The sequence below is a fragment of the Nyctereutes procyonoides genome, unplaced genomic scaffold (genome assembly GCF_905146905.1).
Source record: "Nyctereutes procyonoides isolate TBG_1078 unplaced genomic scaffold, NYPRO_anot_genome, whole genome shotgun sequence".
NCBI lineage: Eukaryota > Metazoa > Chordata > Mammalia > Carnivora > Canidae > Nyctereutes > Nyctereutes procyonoides.
Window position 1 is genome coordinate 63,583,050 of NW_026575043.1, and position 24,790 is coordinate 63,607,839.

General features: G+C 60.4%; 1 protein-coding gene across 1 annotated transcript in view; it reads left to right on the forward strand.

The window, feature by feature from the left end:
* Nucleotides 1-24,790, forward strand: part of FBRSL1 (fibrosin like 1) — a 75,951-nt gene that overhangs the window by 11,812 nt on the left and 39,349 nt on the right. The window contains 3 exon segments of the mRNA XM_055322167.1: nucleotides 4,339-4,539; nucleotides 17,853-17,957; nucleotides 20,036-20,071. Coding sequence (XP_055178142.1) covers nucleotides 4,339-4,539; nucleotides 17,853-17,957; nucleotides 20,036-20,071 — 342 coding nt within the window.

The window sequence follows — 24,790 nt, forward strand, 5'->3', positions numbered from 1 at the left end:
GTGGGGGTGGCCACCTCTGGGTCCCTGTGCACAAGGCCTCTTGCCCATGTGAGCCAGGAGAGGTCCTGTGGTGTCGCTGTCCCTCCACGTGCACGGGGCCTACTGGCTCAACCTTTGCGGGGCTGGGAGCAAATGGCTTCCCAGCTCCCATACTCTTCCAGGTGCAGGAGCTCCTGCCCTGGGGCCAAGATTGAGCTGGACTGAGTCTAGGCCAGGAGACAGGCTTCGTCACTGGTATTTTAAGGATTCTAACAATCTAGGTTTTTTGTTTGTTGAAAAAAAACTAAACAAATATAACAGGTTTACAGAAAATGTGATGCATTGAATGATTTGTGGTTGAGTGCTACGTACTTTCATTGCATGAAAGATGTGACTGGTTGTGTGTGGAGAAGTGGCCTGGAGTTGCCCTGAGGCCCTTCCAGAACCCACAGAGGGGCCAAGGCAGGGCTGAGAGGGAGGAGCCCCCCACCGAGGTCTGTGGCTGGCAGGTCACTGTGCTTGCTTTGCAGTGTGTCTGCCCTGCCATCCCTGCACGGTGGTTTTGTCTGTTTTGACTACCAGTGCTTGTTAGACAGATCCTAGCCCAGCCAGTATCCCGCAGGTTTCATAGCTAGTAATGAAACGTTGACACATTCTGCGGATCTGCTTGTGCTTCTGATCATGCACAGGGCAGGCCATCCCCGTTCTCATCTCCCGGGCTCTGACAGGGGAGTTCAGTGGCTGTCCCCCAGGCTAGAAGCTGCTTCTGTGATTTTAACTGATTGAAAGGTCCTAGAAGGGCTTCCTGCTCCTTCCCTCCGAACTAGTGGCTCTCTCTGTGAAAGTGAGGCTCAGCCCACAGTGACTCAGGACGTGCGTGTTGTGGAGGCATGCAGGAGGAGGTGGCCCACAGGGCTCTGTGGCAAGACGGAGATGTAGGTGGCCCGTGGGGGGGTGGTGCATGGTGTGGACACACCTGGTAGCTGAGTAAGCTGATGTCAGGGCCAGGATGGGGGGGGGGCAGGAGCCCACACAGTTCAGCTGTAGCAGACACCGGCTGTGGAGGCCGGGGTAGGGGCACACACGTGAGCATCGTGCATGTGCATGCCCGTGCGTGGTGGGGCACCTCAAACTCCTGTTTCCTTACCCACATGCACATCAGGTAGTGTCTATACCTGCTCCCGGTGTGGTCAGTGTCCCCCTGGGGCTCAGACTTTTGATCAAACGTTCTGGGTACCTGTGAGGCTAGCTTTTAATCTGTATGTTGAATGAGATGGGCTCCTCTTGGCCTTATTCAATCCAGCCAAGGCCTGAGTAGAACAAAAAGACTCTCCCAGAAGGAAGAGAGAGCTCCTCCCACCTACCCCGTTGAGCTAGGAGGGAGACTTTTCCGGCCCTGGGAAGAGAGCTGCACCCCTGGCCTTCCTGGGTCTCTAGGTTGCCCACAGCAGGGGTTGGGGCATCTGGGCCTCCAGAGCTGTGCAGCTAGCTTCTCCTAGTGAGGCTCCCTGTGTACACGCATCCTGCTGGTCTGCTTCTCTGGGAAGCCCCGGCTGATACACCCCTTATAGCACGTTGCTCTGGTTTTTCTCTGCAGGTCTCTGACCGCAGCCTGCTGGGCCCACCCTCTGTACCACGATGGGGGACTGGGGCCAGGCGGGGACCTCGAGGGTGGGTAGTGTGGTGCTGAGGTTCTGGCAGCCCGCGGCTGGGTGTCAGCGTCCAGGTTGAAAAGGCGAGGACTGTGGGGCCTCATTGTTCTATGGCCTGTGTGGGAGGGAACTGGCTGGTAACAGCAAGATTGGCCCTGGACAGGAGGCCTGAAAGCCATGAGTTAAGAGTGACAGACTAAGGGGGTATGGTGCCCATGTGTCGTGGGGGCACCAGGAGTCAGCAAGTATTAAGTGCCCACGCGTGGAGAATGAGCTACAGTCTCAAGACTTTCTTGTCCCTGGAGGGACTGCCTCAGTTTTCTTCCCCAGGGAACCCTGTGGCTATATGCTGACCAGTGGAGCCAGGGAGGCAGGCACAAGAGGGAGCATAGAGCTCCTCGCCACCTCAGGGTGATTGCACTTGCTGGTCCTCTGGGGAGAGGGGTGTCCCAGGCCCTGCCCAGGAGCCCTCCCTAAGCAGCTCTGACGTGGCCCCTTCCCTTCAGCTTCCTTGCGTGGGCTGCCCTGCTGTCCATTTGAGCCAGCTCCCCTCTGGGCTGCTCACTGGTGCCTGGAGCTGAGCTGGCATAGTTAGTGTTTCCTGCCAGCCTTGTATATGCAGAGGCAGGGAGACCCCCAGAGTCTGCGATCAGCCCGATTGCCATAGGGAGGGCAGGAGCTGGGAGCTCTTATGGTGACCCTCCATCGTCAGGGTGTATGGGGAGCGGCCCCTTTGGGCTGAGATGAGCTGGGGCTCTGAGAGGTTCAGAGAGGCCTGAGGGCATCTGACTGGGACTCCAGGAGGGGCTGCATAAATGCTAGCAGCCTGTGGGTGTCCCTGGGGTCTGATATTCCAGAAGGTGAGCGTGGGAAAGGGTCTGTCCCATGTCTGAGGAGTGAGGATCCACTTGCTACCCTGGCCAAAGCCTGTGGAGCTTTGGGCAGAGCTGTGTGGCCTGGGAACAGCTTAAGAAAGGGACAGCTCCCAACCTTGCCGATGTCCCAGGACAGGTGCCTCTGCAGCCCAGCTCTCCTCTCCCTTTCCTTTGTCCCTCTGTGAGCCCTGGGTAGGGGTGGGGATGCAGGGTGAACCCCTCTTCGTACAGGAGGATGCATATCCAGCCCCTTAGTGTCCCGACAGGTGGGAGGCTCTGCTGGGGCTGTCCTCAGTCTGTGTGACTTGGGCGCAGGCCCCTCAGGAGTGTTTCACCCTAAGAGAGAAGTCTGCCACCTGCAGATGCAGCCCACAGCTATGCATGGTTGCTCCCAACCAGGCTGTGGGGTCACAGCAGGGCAGTCATGCGGCGTCCATGCTGGAAGGGCAGCTCTAGCCTGGCCAGCCGCGTTGGTGCACCTCATCAGTTCTGGGGACTGTGGGCACCTCTCGCCCATCAGGAGGAGCTGTGTGTGTGTGTGTGGGGGGGGCAACTTGCTGTGGCTGCCTGGTGCTAGATTGGAGGACCCCACCCGGCAAGCACAGCGTGTCACCGTCTCCATTGCCGGGGCAGGGGACCACAAAAGGCTGGGGTGTTGGTTCTTCTGTCACTTGCCCACGTAGACTGAGGCCTCTGAGGCTTGGCTGGGGCCAGGTGCTCACCTGAGAACAGAGGCCAGCCCTGGGAGAGGCTGCCATGGTCAGGGCTGGCTGCATTGGCACATCACCCTCAGGTTCTCAGGAAGTACTTCCTGTGGGGACCAGGGAGCATCTCAGCCATGGGCATCACCTTTTCAGGCCCTCCTCCCCTTTCTCTTGGGTGAATACTTTCAGAATCTTCTGGGCCTCTTGCAGCTGGTTCCTTCCCTCTTCAGCAGCTCAGTGGAGACAGTATCTCCCACCCTACTCCATGGACCCAAATAGGAGGCTGGTGGGTGGCATTGCACCTGCTCACTACCAGTAAATGCCAGTCTCTCCTGTGCTCTGGGCTCACTGGCAGGACCACCTCTACACAGTAGGAGCTGTGCACCATGGTGTGGGGACCCCACAGGGCGTGCGAGACCCCCCCCACACACACACACTATTGTTGGCATTAGCACAGCAGTAGGTGCTCAGTAAATACCCCCTGGGTGTCACTCCCTGCTTTGGGACCAGGTGCAGCTATGATCAAAATGGGCACAGGTCCCCATTCTAGGGAAGGGGTCTAGCGTCCCTGAAGTTCTGCACAGCTGGCTGAGTCAGGGACTGGTTTCCCAGATAGGCCTCCATAGTGTCAGGATGCCCGGCCGCATGAAGTTGGGCAGATCAACCCATGGGTGGCTCTAGACCAGGGGATAGTAGTCAGCTGCTATGGCAATGGCCCTCAGCTCAGGAACCCAAGGGGTACCCCTAGGAAGGCCAGCACAGCTGTTGGTCTCAGCACCTGCTCCAGTTTGGGTCACGGATCAGCTCCCCCACCCCACCCCCCGTGACCGATTGGGACCCCTTGGGAAACATAGCCCCTGGTCCAGTTTTGTTTCCACATCACTCTCTCAGCCCTCTAGTCCTGACAGGCCCACTTATATTCACCTGACCCATCTGCCCATCTTCCTGAGGTGTGAGCCCCAGCCTGACTGCTTACTCAAGGGCTTGGCACCTCTAGGTAGGTGCCGACACACGCCCAGGGACCCACCCTCAGGGCACAGCATGGTCTGTGTGGTGTCACTGGTGGGTTAACACAAGGGGGTCATGCATCACTGCCAGTTAACCAGCTTTGTCTTTCCTCACTCACAGAAGGACATGGCCCTGAAGCCACAGGAGCGCAAGGAGAAATGGGAACGTCGCCTTGCCAAGAAGCCCCGCGAGGCAGAAAACTGCCCATCTGCAGAACCAAGTGAGAACGGGCATCCCCTGGAGATTGGCAGCCCCGAGCAGGACCTGGAGCCTGCCTGCGACCGGGGAAAGAAGAAGGTCCCGCTGCAGCCCACCAAGCAGGTGAGCACTGGGCCCTGCCCCCACTCAAAACTGTGGGCTCTGTGCCCTCTCCCCTGGGTGCCCTTGGGGCCACCCCAGCACCTGGACACCACCATCGGCATCTGGGCCCGCCTGGCAACGTGCTCCATTGTTGTTGGGCGTAGGGATTGAGGTACATGTGGACTAGGGCCCAAAGCAGCTGCTCGCCGTGAGCCCAGGTCCCGAGCAGATAGGAGACTGTTCCCTGGGGGGTCGCACAGCCAGAGAGGCCAGCTGAGAGCCCAGGGATTTGGTGGGGAAAATGTACTTGGGGCAGGAGGGTGCACCCGCTGATAGGCTGGCCCCGTCTCCCCATTGCGTCTGTCAGGCTCCGCCGACCACGGAGTGTCCAGCGTGTCTGTAATGTGTGGGGCCAGGTTCAGCATTGGGTGTTCTCCATCTGCTACACTTCTGTAGGATACAGCATGTGGGGGGATCACGTGACTCGTGGTCAGGGGTCCAGGTGCAGGGAGCAGCCCTACCCAGGGGCCTCCCTCCACAGCGGCCCCCAGCCGGGCCCTTGGTGGGAGGGTTGTCCTTGCTGTCACCAGAGCCCTGGAGGTCCCACTGCGGGGGGGGGGGGGGGGCTCTCTCCCAGGTGCCGCTGCTTTCCTTCTCAGGGACTCATGGTTTGCGCCTTCTTTTCAGAGAGGGGTTTTTCTTGGCATTTCACACTCTACAGTCAACTCCTGTGGGGATTGGGCTGCTGGTGAGGGGGCAGCATGTCTCAGGGGCCTGGGCTGGTTGGGGGGTCTGCAGGCACACTTGCCCAGGTGGACACGTGCTCTTTCTTCCATGCAGGTGTGCTCCCCAGAAGGGGGGCCGCTCCCAGCCAACTGGGACCCGAACGGCCCGGCCCAGCGCCAGCAGCAGCTCCAGCCCAGCCAGCCCCAGGGGTCACTCCCAGCCCCGTGTCAGCGCTGCCAGCCCCGTCGGGCTCTCCCGGACCCTGGGCAGCCCTGCCAGCCCCAGCGGCCACTCCCGGGTCAGGGCCGTTGGCCCCAGCGGTCACTTCTGGGCCCGGGTCAGCCCCGCCAGCCCCGGCGGTCACTCCTGGGCCCGGGCCAGCCCCGCCGGCCACAGCAGCTGCTTCCAGCCCCAGATCAGCACTGCCGGCCACAGCGGCCACTCCTGGCTCAGCCTTGCCGGCCACGTTGGGCGCTCCTAGGCCCTAGGCAGCGCTCTCGGCGCCTGCGCTCCCTGCTCGCCCCATGGCAGCGCTGCCGGCCCCTGCGTTCCCTGCTGACCCCGTGGTACCGCTGCCGGCCCCTGCGCTCTCTGCTGGCTCCCTGGCAGCGCTGCCGGCCCCTGCGCTCCCTGCTGGCCCCCTGCCACCTCTGCCGGCCCCTGCGCTCCCTGCTGGCCCTCTGGCACTGCTGCTGGCCCGTGCGGTCATGGGTGGCCCCCTGTGTCCGTAGCCAGCCCAGCAGGGCAGCCTCAGGACAGCGGTGCCGACCCCCACAGTCACTCCTCTTGCTGCGTCCACGCCGCCGGCCTGCCAGCTCACTTTCAGGCCAATGCTGCTGTCCCAGGAGGGTGCCCCTAGCCTCATACCAGCCTCGGAGGTCCCTCCTGGGTCAGCCTAGCCGCCCCAGGGGGTCCCTGCTGGGCCTCAGTCAGCCCCAGCAATTAGTTGAAGCCCCAGAGCACCCTGGCCCCCCAAAACCTTCCCTCCTGGGCCCTGGACAGCCGTGCCAACAAAAGCGGCTGCTCCTTGGCCCAGAGCAGCCCTGCCAGCCCCTGAAGTCCCTCCTGGGCCCCAGCCAGTCCTGCAAACCCCAGCCTTTGCTCCCCATCCCTGAGCGCCCGTCGCTCCTGGGCCGGCCAGGCCCACCCCGCCGGCCCCTCCTGGGGCCCCCAAGCCAGCCACGGCGGTCACTGCTGGACCTGGTTCGGGCCCATGAGCCACAGCTATCACTTCTGGCCCTGGGCCGGCCCTGCAGGCCCCTGAGGTCACGACGGACTCGATCCTCCACCCCTGCAGTGGCCCGCCAGGCCCCATCCGTCAGTCCCGGAGCCTGACACCCACTTCCTAGACTACTCTGGGTGGCTGTGCAGGCACATGTATTACCAGACTCACTGGCCGGAGGCCTTCTGCAGACAGTCCAGGCTGTTTGTGGTTGGAAACTGAGGCTTGGCAGAGGCAGCCCCTGCAGGGCTGCCACCAGGCTGAGGCCCATCTGCATCAGGAAGAGAGGAGAGGACCTCCCCAGCATCCTCCCAGCTCCCTGCCATGCCTGTCCCCATTGTGCCCGCCGCTTTGTATGCGCACCCTCCTAGGAGAGTGATCACGGCTAACCCAGGGGCCCGGGCGCACACTGGAGGATCCCTCTGTGTCTGTGTGCCTCAGAAGTACGTGAGAGCTCTTGTGCACGCCTACATGGGTGTGCGTCCCTGCAAGTGTGTGCGGATGTGTGTGCGCATGTGGGGGCTGCCAGCCGCAGGCCTTGCCCTCCCTGGGCCTGAATCTGTCTGGCCTGTGTGCATTCCATGCCCCTAGGCAGAATGAGGGTCAACTGGAGCCTGGCCACAGGGTCCCGCTCACCTCCCTCTGGCAAAGGGTGACGTCGCGCGTCCACCTCCAGGGTTCTGTGAATGCAGGGAGGGGACAGACACAAGGGGCGCTCAGGGCTGTCTGTGGCCGAGTAGGAGCTGCTAGTGACAAGGAGGGCCGTGCCCCAAGCTCTGGACCGGGAGGGCTGGGGCCGTTCTTGGAATGCCTCCTCCTGGGCTCCACTCAGCCCCTGCGGCTTTCAGCTGTTGCCCCTGCCCCCCAGGAGGTTCCCTGTGGGACAGACCTCACACTACAGGGGTTTTCTGCCCTCCGCCCATCCCTCACCCCAGATCCCAGGCTCAGGGCAGTCCCACACTGGTGCTCAGCTCTGACCCTCCAGAATTTGAGGGTCTCTGGGGCAGGGGGTTGCAGCCCTTTCTAGAGAGCAGCACCAGCCACCTGGTGGGGGCCCTGGCGGGGCTTCAGCAGCTGTTTGTGTGCCTAGTCTCACTGGGCTGCAACAGCTGCTCCAGTGCTGATCCCATTCTTGGAGGCCTTGGAGGCACCCCCTACCAACCCCATTTGCTCATGAGGTTGCTGGCCCTCCAGGGTCCCCACTGGCTGGGTGTGGGGGCTTCCCTGCTGCGCAATGCCCAGAGCAGGGCCTGCAGGCATCTGGTCCTAACCCAGGGTCTCCCAGAAATGTGGGGCTTATTTTTCTGATTAAAGAAAATAAAAAGTGCCGTGCCATTATTTTTACGACAGCAGCAGCGAGTGTGTGTCATATGTGAAATGATTTATTGTGACAAGTGGTTTTGTGCGTATCTGGATTTGCCTCCTGTTCACTGTGTTCCTCCTGTGTGGCAGGAAGGCAGCCTAGGGAAGGGGTGCCCAAGGAGGGGTGTGTGGCCTGGACACAGCTCACCATGCTATGTGGTGTGTGTTCGGGGGGGTCCGCACTCGCCATAATCCTCCAACTGTCTTGGCAAGCCCTCATGTCCTGCCATGTCCCTCGGAGCTCCTGCTCAGGAAGGGGTCACTGCATGCTGCACATTTGTCACGGACTCCTGGTCCCCCACTGTCCCCTCTTTCCTTCCCAGAACCCTCCTGATCTGAGGGTAGCAGTATTGGGATCTTTGCCGCCTTGGTCCCATGGGCGAGCCTGGTGGGTGGAACTGGTGCAACCACTGCCTTTCCAGGCCCTTCTGCACTTAAGGACCTGAGTGGGGGAAACAGAATAGGGCGCTGGTCAGCGGGAAAGGGTGGAAGACCGTAGCCCCCTGTCAAGGCCCACTGCTTCCCCAGGCGGAATGGCCCCACCATGAGTGAGCCTGGTGGTGCCCTTGGTCACCACCCCCGCCCCTTCGTCCCCTGCATACTTGCTGAACCATTTGAACCCAGAGGGGCCCCCTGGGGTCACGGCTGGCCCTGGGTTCAAAGAGACTGGACCCTGAGGGTGTGCATGCTGGAGAGGCACCCACTTGGTATGGGGGACTAGACCACATGTGCCATGTCCGGGGGCGGGGGCATAGCCACCCTTATTGCTGACAGGAGAGCAGGGTCCTGTATGGTCTCTGTTTCTGAGAGCAGCTGGTCTTCTATGGATCTGGAGATTTTGAAATGGTGGCTCATTCTAACATTAGGAACCACCTCGCTAGCCAAAGAACACAGCTGAATGGCCATGTGTGGCCTGGGGGGAGGGGTTTGGGCCCTAACAGCTTATGTGGTCCCAAGGCTAGAGGTGGGGGTTGTGGCCCGCCCTGTCGTGGGGAGAATGGGGGCAGGATGAGTCCTTAGGGTGCTGTGGGTCTTAGGGAGGCCCCTGGATGGAGATGGGAGCTGGGTGCAGTGTTCTGCTGGGGTCTCCCTCCAAGCCCTGTAGCCCACCCTACATAAGTCCCCTGCCTCTACCTCCCTGTCTGCAGATGGGGCCCTGAGGAGACCATGCCTGATTGCTGGTAGATGGGTGAGAAGCAAGGGGTGTGGTGGTTCACAGGGGGGAGGGGGGGAAGGAGAACCCTCAGGGTGCGCCCTGCAGAAGGTGGGAGGGGAGGGTCCTGGCACTCAGCTAGGATGCCCGGTCCAGGGTTCCTGGGAGGAGCTTGTCTGCGCCATGTACACGTCCGGGTGTGGACGTATATGCTTCTGCCTTCTGCCGAGTGTGGCCGTGTTCTTTGAGCAGGCTCCAAGCTCAGGTGGAACGCCAGCGCCGTCCTGACACGTCCCGCCCCCTCACATGGAAAGCCCAGGGCGGAGGAGCCCTTGGACTGCCCCAGGCTCGCTGACCGAGGATCCTGCCAGCACCTCCATCACTGGGTACTGCTCCAGGCACTGAAGAGGCATCCTGACCGGTGTGGACCAGCCCTGCCCCGTGGGGCTCTGCTCTAGCAGACACACAAAGTGGCTCCATCACCATGGAGTGTGTTAGAGGGGCTGGCACGCCTCCACCTACACCGTTGCTCAGCTGGGCTGGGGAACGGGCCAGCCAGGTGGACTGGCCACAGGCCGCAGTCACCACCCCACATGCACACCATTTGCCGAAACTAGGGGCATTTAAGGAAGGTGCTGCCCATGTCCAACCCCCCACTTGTCTGGGGGAATTCAGCAAGAACCCTGCCCTAGTGCTGGGGTTGGGGTGCCCAGACTTGAGGGGCCCCTAGAGGGGCCCCAGGATCCTGTTAAAAGACATGTCTGAACCTATAGATGGAGCTTGGTGTGATGTGCCGTGTGATGGGCTATGGTGAGAACCACATGGTGGTAACCCCTCTTGCAGCCACGTTGAAATTCAAGAGACAATATCTAACTTTCTGTGTCCAAAGTTGTATCATTTCAATGTATAGTCAGTATGGAAGTCAGTGGGACATTTCCCCTTTCTGGCAAGCTTTGGAAAGCGGTATGTATCTAGCCCTCCTCCGTTCAGACCAGCCCATCCACATGCTCCGTTCCCACGTGGCTCCGATTCTATGGGGTGTGGAGGGTGGTGCAGCCTGGGTAAAGCCCACAGTGGCCTGTCTCCATGAGTGTCCTCACACGCTCTGCCAGCCCTTGCTTCTGATCCCTGCCACCAGGCTGCCATGCTGAGTGCATCAGCCCAAAAGTTCCCCATGGAGCTGTAGGCTGGGTATCCGCTCAGATGCCACAGGGCCTGTAGCTGAGTGTGAACAGGCCCAGGAGATGGGGAGAGCGGGCATCTGCCCAGGGGGTGGGGCTGGACACAGATAACCGCCCCTTGCTGCTCCGTCCTTGCCACACACGGCCAGTCCTTGGCTTCCACCTTGTGAACGTCTTTCCAAATGATTGCATTAGAAAATAACTCAAAGGAAACGGCCATAAAAATCCTTTGTCCGCACTCAGTGACACTCTGGTGTGTGTGCTGGGGGAGGGGACAGGCATGAGGCCAGTGAGCGACTGCCCAGAGCTGGAGAGGGTGGGTCTAGAGAAAGGGATGACAGAGAAGAGTGGAAAACAGGAGAGAACACTGGCAAAGCCAGTTCTCTGAAAGCACCAACGACACAGGGCCCCAGCTGGATGGGTGAAGAATGAGGATCCCCAGTGAGCAGGGTCCGACCGCAGAGCTGAGGCTGCGCTGGAGGTGCCCGAATGCGCTGAGGGGAGGTGCGCAGGCCGCCAGGAAAGTGCAGCCTGACCCTGCAGACCATGACGCAGCAGGTCATCAGCGTGGGACTGTGTCTGTTGAGGACATTAGCTCCATGAGGCGGACAGCTCCGCACCCCGCTGGTCACGATGGTCTCGCAGTGCCTGACGGGAGGAGCTGAGCTCCAGATGCCCAGGCCCCAGGGTTAGCCCCAGCATCGCCTCCAACATGGCTGGCCACACCCAGGAAGTAGCAGGCGAGGTTACCACCACGTTTCAGACGAGGATGACGAGGAGAACCCAGAAGCAGCAGTTCAGCAGCTTGAGACTGCCTGGGTGCTGGGTGAGCCAGGGTCCACACCTGGGCAGCTCCATTCCTGTAGCCTGTGTCCTCGACCTTGACCCTTCCCTGGAAGGCAGCCCCTGGCCTCCTGGGCCCTGTCTCTCTGCCATCTGCAGGGAGTGAGGTTCCTCTTTGGAGCCCATTTGACCATGTCCACCCCTTGCCCAAAGTGTTCTGGAAGGTTCTCTCTGCCCTCTCATTCCTGGTGACCTGTGTCCCTCTCCTGCCTTGACTCTTACTTCTGGCTGACTGATGATCCTCGAACTTCAGCTTCTGCACCATCCACCCTCCGGGGCTTCCCTGCCCCAGGACCCTCACACCCTGTGCACCTGCCTTCTCTTACAACCAGGTCGTGTGACCCGCAGCCGGGCTGAGGCAGATGCTAGGGGAGGCAGGTGGGGGTCATGGCAGAGTTCCGGATGCTCCACCTTGGCCAACGTCAGCTCTAGGTGCCCTGAGGCTCACTATGTGGCCTTGGGCAGCAGACTCTGCCCCTCCGTACCGGGTTTTCCCTTCTGCGTGGTGGGGTTAGGCCAGGTTACATTGCTCCTCCCCCAGCGGCATTGGGAGTAGAGCATCAATTGAACTCCTCTCAGAGCAGCGGCAGGTCCTGAGCTGGTGTGAACGGCTGGCTCCTACTTGTGCAAATAGCTGTCCCCACCCTGACTCATTCTCACACCAGGTTTGCAGCTCCATGCAGCGCATGGGGCTTCCAGGATTGCTGCGGCCCCCCAGCCGTGGCATCCACGCACGCTGTGGTGCAGCTCTGCCGCCGGGGCTCACCTCCTGCCTGCCACCCTTCTCGCGCTCCACCCCTCCACCTTTCTGGCCTGCTTCGTCATCCATCAGGTGGGGGGTCACCCATGCTACACATCTCGTGCGCATGCACACACACAAGACAAATGCAAGTCCATCTGCCGGTGCCTGGTGCTCTGGATTTGTCTTTGCTGCTGTCACTGTGGTGCCGCCCCAGTTCTCTCTCACAGAGCCGTCTCTTGAGCCCCCTTGCCAGGCCTTCTCAGGTTCCTTCCCAGGGCAGCTTCAGGAGCCATAGGCTGGCCCGCAGGTGCTGGGGTGGGACTGCTGCAAGCCCAGAGCTCCCGTGCCAGCTGTGGTGCTCATGGGAACTGAGAGTTGGGCTCTGGACAGCCTGGAGGGCTTGAACACAGGCTCTGTTGAGAGGGTAGAGGAGAGATGGGTTGCCCAGAGTGGCAGGACCCACCCTACCTGGCCCCACCTGGCCCCTGTTTGGGCCCTGGGATGCAGCAGGAACAGGACAGAAGACAATCGCTACCTTCAGAGAGGAGGAGTTCCAGTGGGGAAGACAGCTTGGAACAGGTGGAGGGATTTTGAGTGGCCAGCAGGCCAGTGTCCAAAGGGAAAAGGGGCTGCTGTAGGTCGGGGCTCAGGGAGCCTCTTCCGGCAGGCCTGGCACTTAGGAGGGCACTCTCCTGCAGAGGCATACCGCCGGGGGTGGTAACCAGTGCAGGGCATGAACTGATGGATGCTTTTAAGAACTCTTGGTGGTGGTAGGCTGGCATCTGTGGTTGGTCAGTGGGCCAGCTGCCCACATGGGCAGCTGATGAGCAGGAGGCTTCTGCAGGCACGAGGAGGTTCTGGGTGGCTTGATCAGGTCATTAGTCTTTCAGAAAGATGGGGACAGTGATCAAGCAGGCTCCAGGGCCAAGCCAAAAAGTGACGGAGGCCAGATGGAGCCCAGGGGACCCCACTCCATCTCCAGTGGCACGCACCTCTGTGCCCACTCTAATAGTTCTGGGCGCTGGATGTGGTTGCTCATCTTGTCCCTCTAGCAAGGGGGACCACACCTGTGCACAGATAGGGCCCACAGCTTGTGTGTAGCAGGCCCAGAGCCTGCTAGCCATGTGTCTTCTAGGGTGGTGGCCTCACTAGCATCCCTCGATGAGTTGTGCATCTTACACATCTGTCCATCTGCGGCCCATCCATTGTCTCCCCATCGACCCGTCCCTGTCTCAGTGGAGGAGCATGGGGCAGTGGCAGGGTGGCCAGTGTCAGAGAGCAGCAGTTTGCTCCTGGCACTGGGCTGTCTGTGGGAACACTTGCATTGCTTGAACCCCCTTCACTGCGCCTGGTCCTGCCTCTGTCCACGGAGCATTCACCGCACAGTGCAGGAGACAGACAAGCCAATCTGGGATGCTGCTTCACTTTCAGAGGGACACTTGGGTCCCCAGGGTCCTGAACGGTCCCTAGCCCAGCCTGGCTGATGCAGGAGTGGACAGAGCATCGAGAAGGATTTCTGGAGAAAGCAGAATCCAGCTTATAACCCAAGTAGGTGTTAGCCGACCAGAGGAGTGGTTGCAGCAGGATGTCCTCCCAACTGGTCGCGTCTGACCCTGCATGCAGCCCCAAGGACTGCATGTCTCATGTCTCATGTCTCAGTGGGTTATGACTTCACTTCACCAACAGATGCTGCCATCAGTGGGGGGATGCCAGCCTGGAAACACCCAAGCTATTGTTCATGTTCAAGGGTGGGGAGCGGGGAGGGGATGCATGCACATGACAGAGCCCAGAGTCCAGAAGCTATGCATGCAGCCTTGTAGGGGGGAGGGGGGTCGCCTGCTCCCGCCAGCCCTGCCCGCCCACGCATGATCGCACTGTCTGTGAGAAGGGCGCCTCCCTGGGCTGGCCTTGCTCTGTGGCCATGCCCCAAGCCTTGGGCCTCCCTGCGGCCGCCTCTACCCTGCTTCTCCATAGCACTGGACCAAGAGCAGGCCTCTGCCGACCATGGGTTCAGGCCCTGCAGCTGAGAGGGTGCATATGCTGAACTGAACACAGCAATGACATGACATGTTCACTGCTGCCATGTGCCACGGGGAAGGCAGTGGTTGCACCTGCCAGGTGGGATGGGTTGTAGGTTCTGGGGTCAGGAGGCCCCACCGAGCCCCAGGGACTGGGAGAGCAAGCAGTAGGAAATCCTGGGGGCAGCCAGGCCTGGGATAGCCACGGGCTGTCTCCTGTCTGCCCAGGGACACTGCTGCGTCCTCCCTCTTGGGCCCTTTGCATTGTCCTCTGCACTAGCCACCCACTCCCCTCACCCCCACACCCACCACCCCGTGGCCTGATCACCAAGGGCAACCACATGTTGCCTGTCTGTGGCCCAGTGTGCTTGCCGGCCAGCCCAGGACATAGACACTTCCTCCTGGGATGTGCAGTGGAGCCTGGACTAGAGGGCCCCGTGGGGGAGAGGTCAGGGAAGGGGAGGGATCACAAGAGTGGGTAGCAGCCTGAGGAGTCTGGGCTTCTTCTTCGTGGGTGAGTTGCCGTGGCCATTCTGTCCCTGTCAGAGAGCTTGTGGTATGCCACCACCAGGAAGTAGTATCCTTAGCCCCACTAATCTGATGACAGTGCCCTGTCATGCTAGTCCAAAGGAATTGTGCTCTACCCACCTTTCTGAGAGCCAGGACCTGACCCTGCCAGACTGAAGGCAATGCCACATTTCTACATGTCCCTCAGTCTGAAGGCAGAGTCCCATCCCCACAAGTCTGAGAGCCTGCTCTGCTGGCATGCCACCTTGCAAGAGCCGTTTGTGAGCCGGTTTTCAGACTGTTGGCAGCTGAAACCAGCCATGGTGTCCTCACACCACAGAAGCCTCAGGCACTCCATGTTAGGGCTCCTCCACCTTGGCAGCCTTGTCTTTTTTCTCTGCTGTTGTCTTGGTACTTGTAGCTATCTGCCAACTGTGTGCCAGTCTCTTCATTGTAGGCTTCAGGAGGATGGGAATGTGTGTCTTGTGTTTGCTGCCCAGAACAGAGCCAGTGCATAGGTACTCTGTAAGCATTGGGTGGGCAGGTGACAGGTGGACCTACGGATGGATAGATGGATGGATGCATAGATAGGTAGGTGGATAGGTGGTTGGGTGGGTGGGATGATGGATGGATGGATAGACAGGTGGGTGAACAGGTGGATGGATGAGTAGATGGATGGGCGGATGGGTAGGTGGATGAGTGTGTAGATGGGGAGATGGATGGCCATGTCGGTGGATAGATGGGGGATGGACTGATGGGTGGATGGATTGGTGGGTGGATGGATGAGTGGTGAATAGGTAGATGAGTGGATGGATGGTTGGATGGATGGGTAGGTGGATAAGTGGATGGAGAGTTGTTTGGGTGAGTGGGTAAATGAGTGAATGGAAGGATGAGTTGGATGGATGGATGGATGGATGGATGGATGGATGGATGGATGGATGAATGAATGGACAAGTGGATGGATGGATGGATAAGTGGATAAGTGGATAGGTGGATGGACCACAAGGCTCAGTGGTGGACACAGGCATAGGGGCTCCCACTTACCCTCCCAGGGCAATCAGAGCACCTTCTAGCCCTAGACATGGACTTAAAGGCCCAGAGACTCTGATCTCATCTCTCCAGCTCCAGCTGGAAACATGTGTACCATTCCTGACACGCCCCTCCCAACCCCCACATACCTGGCCAGTAACATTTCTGGGCAGCTAGGGTAGCAGGTGGGGCTGCAGGACAGCCAAACTCATCCCATTGTGTCTGGGATTGGGGTACTTCGTAGGATGTAAGACTCAGTTTTATAGGATTTTCTGGGAAATGGGGCTTTCTGAGCCAAAACTGGCCACTCAAGGAGGGGTGACAGACCCCAGCCTGCCCCTCCTGCAGAGTACCACTGAGGAGTCTTGCTGAGGCCTCCTTTCTGGGACCCAGTTGAGAGAGGAGACAGCCTCTTTGAGTGTGTGAAGTGAAATGTGGCTTTCTCCCTTCTCCAATCTCAGCTGTGTGGGGGGTTGTAGTTTAGCCCCTCTAGTCCCTCTCTCCTTACTGGGTAAACCTGTGCAGTGAACAATCTTCACTACTGTACATGGCAGCCGCGCACTAGTCCTTTCCTGTCCTTGAGGTGTCTGTGGGTCCAGCTTTTCTCTCCTGGGGCGGGACCCTGCCCTGGGTTCAACCTGAGCTGCTGTCCCCTCAGTAGTGAGTGTGGGGCTCATGGGGTGATTACTAATTATTGGAGCCATGGGTCTCAGCTGGAGCCACAGCAGCATCTCCCAGAGGGCCTGGTGACACGTGGTTTGAGTTTCAAATTCTGTAAGCCTGGGGCGGGTCTAGGGTAGTTAGAACTCTGCAGGTGACAACAGTGACATCTGGCGGCTTCTTGGTGAGTGCTGGCCCTGTGGACTCAGGTTGATGGAACTGTATCACTCAGACACCTACGTGCACGTGCTCCTTGTCACGCGGGAGGCATTTGGTAGGCATCCCTATTGCACAGGTGAGGCAGCTGGGCCTGGGGATAGTCAGAAGAGGCCATGCTGGCTCGGTCTGGACGTGCCGCACTCAGCTGACCAGGATGGAACAAGCAGGCAGGGGTCCCATAATCTGTGGTGTGGGGGCTCTTGCCTGGCATGGGACCAGGACCCTGCCCTGGGACCAGGACCCTGCCCTGGGCCTGCCTCCGAGAAGGAGAGGGTGCCGAGGCCTGGGCCACCCCTGGGCCTCCTCTGGACCCTCTGTGCAGGGCCCCAGGCTATGGACTGCGGACACAGGCTCTGTCTTGTCATTTGTACTGCTGCCCAACACGGGGCCCATGGCTTTGGGGGGCCGTACCTCCAACTTGGAACCTGGGGTGGCCCTGGGGAGCAGGGGGCCTGAGGGGCTGCCTGGAGAGAGGCTTCTGGCCGAGCCTGCTGTGGGGTCTGCAGGAGGAAGGGCCCAGGTCCTGGGGTCGTTTACTCAGGCCTCAAGAATATTCTAGATCATAGCCAGTGTTCCTTGCTGACCCATCCTGGCCTTTGGCCCAGCCAGGGTCTCCAGGCTGGAGGGTGCTCGAGACAAAAAGGCTGGACGTGGAGGACTGGTCATAGGCTCTGGACCCTGGCCAGGCCTCGCAGACCATGGTGGTGGGATGGGTTCTGTACGTGAGGGCACCATGCTGGGTGGGCTAGGAGGCTGAGGGGCAAAGAGGGGTGCAGGACACTCACATGCCCTCGGTGTCCCCACGCTGTCCCACAGGTGTTGGGTCTGTTCCGAGGAAGATGCCAGGCATATAGACAAGGTACAGTGGTCAGTGTGTGCCCTGCATGCTGACCTAGAGGACAGAGCTGCAGGGATGCTCCAGAATACAGGGCTGGGGGTAGGGAGGTGGTGGGTGGCAGACCCCAGGCAGCGAGCGGGGGAGCCCAAGAAGTCTGGGCCATGTGGTTGGAGGTGTGACTCCCTGGCTGCGGGAGGTCAGTGCAAGGGTCTAAAGTTCTTTCCCAGTGAGCAGGAGAAGAGGAGCAGGAATTCTGGGTCTGCTTCACCTTCTGGGCTTGGTTTGCCCTCCACGAAGTGCACACAAGCATCTCCTCAGGGCTTGTGCGTGAGAAGTGCAGTGCTGAGCACAGCAGGGCCTGGGGACTCTGGGCAGCAGCCGGCCTCCTGGGTGCATTCGTCCTGCTGTGCAGGTGCAGGGCAGAGACACAAAGAGGTCTGGTGGTGGCCCTAGGGCCCACAGTGGGCAGTGGGCAGTTCACACTCAGCCGGCAGTACCCTGGGGCTCGTGTGTGCCGTAGGGGCAGCAAAGGTGGCCTGCTGTGGAGGCCGGGACCAGCTCCCTGGTGTAGAGATGGGGCAGGGTAGCCCGCTGGCTCCAGGAAACCAGGGCAGAGCCCCCAGGGGCGTCGTGTGTGGTCTGCTCTTCCGGGTGCTTCTTTCCGTGCCTGCTTTGCCCCTGCTGCCCTCTCTCTGGGCCACGGCCCGGGGCTCAGTGTGGGTGAGCAGGTCAAGGCAGAAGTGAGGAGCCTGACCCTGGATGTGCCCCCACCCTGCCTCTGCAGGCAGAGGGCCAGGGTCTGTGTTTGCTGAGCCTCCCTCTCCCTGTCCCCAGATGAAGGTCACAGCGTCCAGAGGGGGCGACCACCACAGTGGGGATGACAGCTTCCACGAAGCCACCAGCTCCCGGAGGAGTAGTTCTCGGGACCAGCTCAGTGACGTGAGTGCCCCAGCTGCTTGCTCAGCCAAACACTCCCAAGTCCCTCACTCAGGAGCCGGGGAAGGGGGGCGCGGCCTGCTCCCCACCTTTAGCAGATATTGAAAGGCTCACCGAGGGCTCTGCGTTTGCACTTAGCATTGTGCCTTCCTTAAAACATGAGGTTTCACTAATGAGGAATTCCCCACTAGGAGGGGTTTAAATGAGAAACCCAGAGTAGGCCCTGGCAGGAGCCACAGGGAAACCTTGTCCTGCTGGGGGTGCACCCTGGCCCATGGGTACTGCCAGACAGGGCCACAGTGGGAACCCCTGTGGGCAGTGCTCCTGGTCTGCTGGGCGGGCCTGCTCTGGGCCCCGGGCGGTGGCGGGGGGTGCGGTGGGCAGCCTCAGGCCCACGGGGAGCGAGGGTGTCCCGCTGGGGCACATGCTGGCCTGGTCGGGGACCCATAGTGTCCTGGGAGGACAGGTCCCTGAGTATCCAGCCTAGTGTGGGGATGACCCTGGCAACACGCAGAGGATGCCACTTGAGATTGGGCCAGCAATAGGAGTGCTGGGTGCCCTTCAGGGCCTCTGGGTCTCCCTGGCCACAGCCACTTGGAGGAGGGGGTGGGTGGGCGCAGCAGGGAACTAGGATGGTGACCAGGGGAGAGGCCCCAGGCGGAGGCCCCTCCCCCCCCACCCAAAGGCTTTTGTCTTCCTAGACCCCCAGCTGCAGAAGCCTGGAGGCTCAGGGGCTGGGTTTCTGGGTGACTGAAAGGAGTGAGCATCTCTCATTATCATCTCAATAGAGGCCTGGAGGGTGCAGCGCTGGTGGGGAGGCTGGGAGGAGAGGCTAATTGCCCAGCTTGGGAGCTTGTCACCACAGGATGGGAAAATAGACTGGCAATTGTCTGGGGCTGTGGGGCTGCCCTACTTCGGACTCTAATTGCTGGTGGGATGAGTGAAGCAGGATCCTGAGCACTTCAGGGAGGGCCCTGAGGACACCTGCTCCAGACCAGTTACAGCACCCCACCCGCCCCCTTCAGCAGGGCTTAGGGGTAGCTCCCCTCCCCCGCCAGGGTGACCCTCCCCAGGACCTGGCAAGGGACCATCTGGGGAAGGAAGGGTCCCAGAGCCCCAGCCAAGGCTGGATGGGGTGCTGTGCCTAGGCTGCAGTAAGGAGGGACCCCTTCCTGCCCCTTGCACCACCCCTCAACCCGTGGTCCCCCACCCTCCTGGAGGAGTCTGCAGCCAAACCCGTTCCTCCCTGGCATGCTCTGGACCCAAGTCTACGGGTCCCTGATGAGCCTGTGTTGGCCCCCTGAGCTCACTCACACCCTGCACCACCCCCACATCCGCCCTGTCGGTTGCCCCTTCCTGCGCTCTGCCCCCTGCCTTGCCAGCCTGTGTGCTGGTGGAATGCCCCTCCTCGCGTGGCTGCCCACTGAGCACATCTCCTCACTGGTTTCTCCTGCCAAATCTGAAATGCCCTGTCAAGTCAAGTGTTGCTGGGTGGCCTCAAGGGACCTTCCTGGGTGCCCCTCACCCCTGGCCTCCAGGCTACAGTGCATGTCTGTGGCTACCCCTAGCCCCAGGCTACCCATTTACTCCCCTTCCAGGAAGTCTCCCCTCCACCCCCAACCCCCACAACCCTGTGACCCTGTGAGGCTGGTGGCTGGTGGGTGGTCATTGGTCCCCCTGCCTGGGCCAGAGGGGGAGGACATGAATGGAGCCCCACCAACAGCGAGCCTTACCTGTTTCCCATAGCTGGTTTGGGACCTGGCCCTCTGGGAGGGGCCGAAATGTGCCCAAGGAGTGAGCCCATCTATGAAGGGACCTGGGGACTTTGCCTGCCTCTCTGTTGGGTTGACTCTGCTGGGCAGGGCTGCATCTTCTGAGTCTCTGGGCTGCATCTTCTGAGTCTCTGCCAGGGCCCTGTGACACTCTGCTGTACCCTCCTCTGTGGCACAGTGGCCTGTCAGCACCCAGAGATGGGGGCTCTGAAAAAGGCTGAGGTCCTGGGCCAGGAGGAGGAGGTCCTCAGAGGAGGGGCAGCCACTGGGGCTGTGACCCTCCTCCTAACTGTTCTTCCTTCCCTGCAGAGCTCTACGCAGGCCGTCTCGGGCAGAGGCTACTCGGTAAGTCTGCCATCCGTGTACCTTTGCAGCTCCCAGCTGTCCTGAGTGTTTCCCCTTCGGGGCCAGAGACCTCGGGGTGGTCCTGGCCCTGCAGCAAGGCTGGGAGGGGACGTTGTACAGGGCTGGGGCTGAGGCCAAAGCAGGCAGAGATTGGGAGGGAGCATCACGCTCACTCAGGGTCCTGCCCTGGGGGAGACCTGCTGGCCCTCGTTCCCCAAATTCCTCGAGCACTCGGGGTAGGGGAGACACTCTGCCTCTGGGTCCTGCCGGGAGGTATCTGGAGTGAAGGGCCCTGGGTGCGGAGTGACCACCCCACCAGGGACTTGACACCTCCACGATGTGCTCTGCCTGGACTCAGGCATGAGGGGCAGGAGGTGGCTGACTTGTAGACCTGACAACTCTAGCCCTGTGGAGGCCACTTCCCTGCCCCTGAGGACCACTATCCCCCTGCCCCTGGCCCAGGGGAGCACCACTCCCCTGGCTCTGCCCAAGGGAGCATTACCCTTGGGGAGCACTACTTCCCTGCCCCTGGCCTTGGGAGCATCACCCCCCGGGCCCTGGCCCTGGGGAGCATCACTGGCCCTGCCCCTGCCCCTGCCCCAGCGGAGCATCACCCCCTGCCCCTGGCCCAGGGGAGTACCACCTCCCTGCCTCTGGCCCTGAGGAGCATTACCTCCCCACTGCCCCATCCTGGCCCAGGGAAGCAGCCCCTAACCTATCCTTGTGACTTCATTTCGTTGCCCCTTAAGTATCAGGAGAAACGTTAATGACACCATAAAACCCAGAGCTCCATAAAAGCCATTTCTGTAGATTTATAGCCGTTGGCTCATTGGAAGGCAGGGCCTGGGCTCCACCTGCCTCATCCCCACAGCCCCTGATTTACTGTGAGCTCCAGACTTCCAGGACCTGCTGGGCTCATTCTCTAAATCACAGCAGCTCTTTATAGGGTGTGTAATTAACCTGCTGGTTTTCTGTGTGGCAGGGACACCCTGCAGCCCTGGGCCTCCCCTGACTCCCAACCGCCCCAACCTCAGGGTCTGCCAGCCCAGGCAGCTCTACATCTGAGGGGCTGTACACTTCCAGGTGGTCACATCCCGATGCCTGGGAGTGTTTCCCTGGGGGAACCCTGCTGTCCTCAGGTCCCTGGTCACAGCCATGGGTCACAGCACACCCTATACTGTGCCTTCCTCCCACAGGCTGGGTGGTCTCAGCTTATCAACCACTCCTGGAGTGCACCTTGCTGAGCCAGCAGCACACTGGCCAGGAGCTGTGCCAGCGTTGGGACCCAGCTAGGGACAGAGTGGGCAGACCTGCCAACACGGGGGGTGTCTGGTTACAATACACTATGTGGCACAGGGTGGGACTGGGGAGAGTGAGGGCCAGGAACCCTCACTAGTGGGTGAGGTAAAGGGAGAGGGGCCTGGCTCAGGGCCCCCCATTTGGAGCCTCCTTTCATGCCTGAGAGCCCCCGGGCAGCTGGGGTCTCCCTGCCTCGTAGCCTCTTGTCACAGCCACCAGGCAGCCCTTCTGCTTCCAAATTATGTGCGTTATTCATGGTCTTCTCCCCTAAGAGTTTTCTTCGAATGTTTCCTGGAGAAGATCCCATAATTAATGTGCCAGCTGCTTGCAACTTAACACCCCACGGCTGCTGCACGGGAGTGACAGGTGGTGGCAGGGTTGGGCCCAGACTGCTGCTAGGGCCGTGGAGGTTCCTTTGTGTACATTTGGCCCTGGCATGAGCAGATGTGTGTGCTGGTCCCTGGTGTCTACCAAGTGGGCACTAGAGCCAGAAGCAACCCAGGTGAGCCTTGTCTCGTAGGAGTGGGCAGGGTGAGGGCAAGTGGGGGGCCTGTGTGTGTGTAAATGTGTGTGTATGTGTGTATGCATGTGTGTGGGTGTGTGTGCACATGTTCCAGAGGTAGGGCATGTGGCTTCTACGTGCACCTGCCCCATGAGTAGCTCGTGTGCGACTCTTTATGAGAGAAGAGTGTGTGCTGTGTCCTCTTGTGTGCTGACACGTGTCTGCAAGGTGGTGTTTCTGTGTGGCTGTGGTGGGGCTAGGCACATCTGCGCCTGCGTGTCTGTGCACGTATGTGCACGTGGGTGCCTGCACGCCATGTGTATATCTGCATGAAAGTGACCAGCATGGCACAGTGCCTCTTTTGTGTATGGCTGACAGCAGGCATGCCACGTGTCCCTGTGTGTGCCCTGGAGCCCCTGCTGCTTGTGTTTTCTGGAAGTGAGGCCTCAAGCTCAGCAGGGCTTACGTCCCCAATAGTGTTCCCGCACTAGGTGACTCAGGGCAATTGTTGTCTGACCTGCTTTGTAGGCCATACTTAAAGGGATTTAATTCTCTGAGGTTTACCCCCAGAAAATCCCCAACTATTGCTCATCCTCAACAGCTTCTGTCCCAGTAGTTTTTGGGCAGTCCCCCCAGCACACTGTCAGATGCTCCTCAGTGTCTTGAGATTAGTTGGAAAATATTTTCCTCCATTCGGCTCCATGCAGCTGGGGACATGATGACCCATCTGCCTCTGAAGCAGCACTTGGGGGTTCCCTTATTAGAGGGCACTGAGGATCTGGATGCCTGTTGAGGCTGGAGTCCAGCCCCACCCTCCCACCCCGAGTGTGATGCATGGAGTGTCCTGGAAGGGCCCCATGCTTGCAGAGGCAGAACAACAGTGAGCCCACTGGCAACCACCAGTGATGAGCCAGGGAGGTCTCAGGCCCCTTCCTGTGGATGCTGTCACCATGGTAATGACCCCCCAACCTCAGAGGACCCAGCCCAGGTGCTCTTGGAGGGGCTGAGCTGGGCTCCACAGGAGCAGGCAGGCTAGTCTGTGGATCACCTCCCTTCCCAGGACCATCCTGGGCTCCTTCTCTGGTGCCTGTGCCCGCCCTGCACCCCACCCTGCCCGGCAGCAGCCAGTGTCCTCAGCCCCCCTCCTCTGTGCCCACAATATATAGTGTGTATTCCCTCCTCCCTGCAACAACTGGTGCTGGAAAGAACCAAATGGCCTGTGTCCCACAGGCCTCACAGTGCCATGGAGAAGATGGTGAATAGATCAAAAAAGTGCCGCTTCTAGTTGGAGGTGGTGAATGCAGCGGCAACATGGTGGTAGGGAGGGGCGAGGCCGGGGTGCAGGGGCACGAATGTGAGCAGTGGGCAGGGGAAGGAAGGCCTCAGCCATATCAGTGCCATGGGAAACAGTGCAAAGGCCCTGCAGCGGGAGGGGTCTGCCTTCCTGTGTGAAGCAAGGGGCAAGGGGATGCAGGGGGAGGTGAGGGCCTGGTAGGGCTCTCACTTTGACTCAGTTGGAGTTCCCAGCAGAGCAGGGCAGCCTAGGGGGGAAGGGGCATCTATCTGCCTCCTCCCCAGGCCAGGTAGCTGGAAGGCCGAGGGTGTGTGTGAGACAGCCAGCCTCTGGCCAGGTGCAGAAGGGCACAGGATGCCCACCGGCTCATCTGGGCTGGGCAGTGTGCCTCTACACCTGCCAGGGCAGAAGCCCCTTGTAATTGGCCAGTTGGTTGATCACCTTTGGGAGATTTCTAGAAATTGATCGTAAAATTTTGGTTGGCCTGCAGACAGCTAATTTCCTTGCACCTCCTGTCATAGCAGCAGCTTTCTGTCCCAGAGCCCAGCTGGTCCCGAAGCCTCAGGGCCTTGGAAGAGGGCGGCCAAGGCCACGGGGCCATGGAGGGGGTGCCACGGGGCAGTGGAGGGGGGCGGCTATGGCCTGCTGTGCACCCCTGGCTGTGCCTCAGTGCTGGGCCGCAGGCCAGAGCTAAATGAGCACCTGGCCCCATCCAAGCCAGCGCTGCGCTGATATGCTCCGAAGTCTAGACAATCCCATGGCCCGGCCACAGTTATGGAAGCTTCCTTCACTCCCATACCTGGGCCTCCCTGTGTGGTCCTTGAGCAGGCTGCCTGGGCTGTGACCAGGGTCCTGGGCACAAGCGTCAGGAGGAAGCATATTGCTGGTGTGGCTCCCACACCCTCTCATCACAGTCACCAAACCCAATGGCATTTAAGGGATGGGGCCAAGGCCCATTTCTCAGCAGGAGGGTGCCCACCCTTTGTAAGATGGACATACCACACAGCAGAGCCCCTTAACCTGTTCCGACGGGGCTCTCCTTACCTGGGCCAGTGGGCACAGAAGGCTTCTGCTGGTGAAGCAGGGGTGCAAGCACATGTGACACCTAATGGCCCTCAACAAACATTTGGGGCTGTGCCTGGCCCTGTCTGGGTGCCTCCATGAATGAGACTCACCTGAGCTCCAGCTGGAAGAGCAGTGACTGCCACCACCAGAGGCTGTATGTGCATGACTCAGCATACATGTGGGCTCCTCCCTGGTGTCCATGCAGCCCATGTATGCTCCACTGACAACCTGAGCACACATGGCAGCCGTGTGGCCTTGGGCCACCCCTTCCTCTTGGGGATGGTGGTCGTAGCTCCTGGCTCTCCACTTGGTTTCCCACCGTTGGTCACCTGCTCCTAGCAGGAGGGGTGCGGCTGTACCTTCTGGAGGCCCAGGTATGGGGCTCACAGGGCTGAGTCCAGGTAGGACCTGTGCTTGGGGCAGCAAAGCAGGTGGCCCCCGGGGACAGGGAATGGAGCTTGAGGTAACTGGATGGGTGCATGCAGGCCACTCGTTAGGTTTGCCCTCTTGTGCCGGGGATGTCTGTGATTAAAGGTGGGGTGGGATGCAGCATGAGACG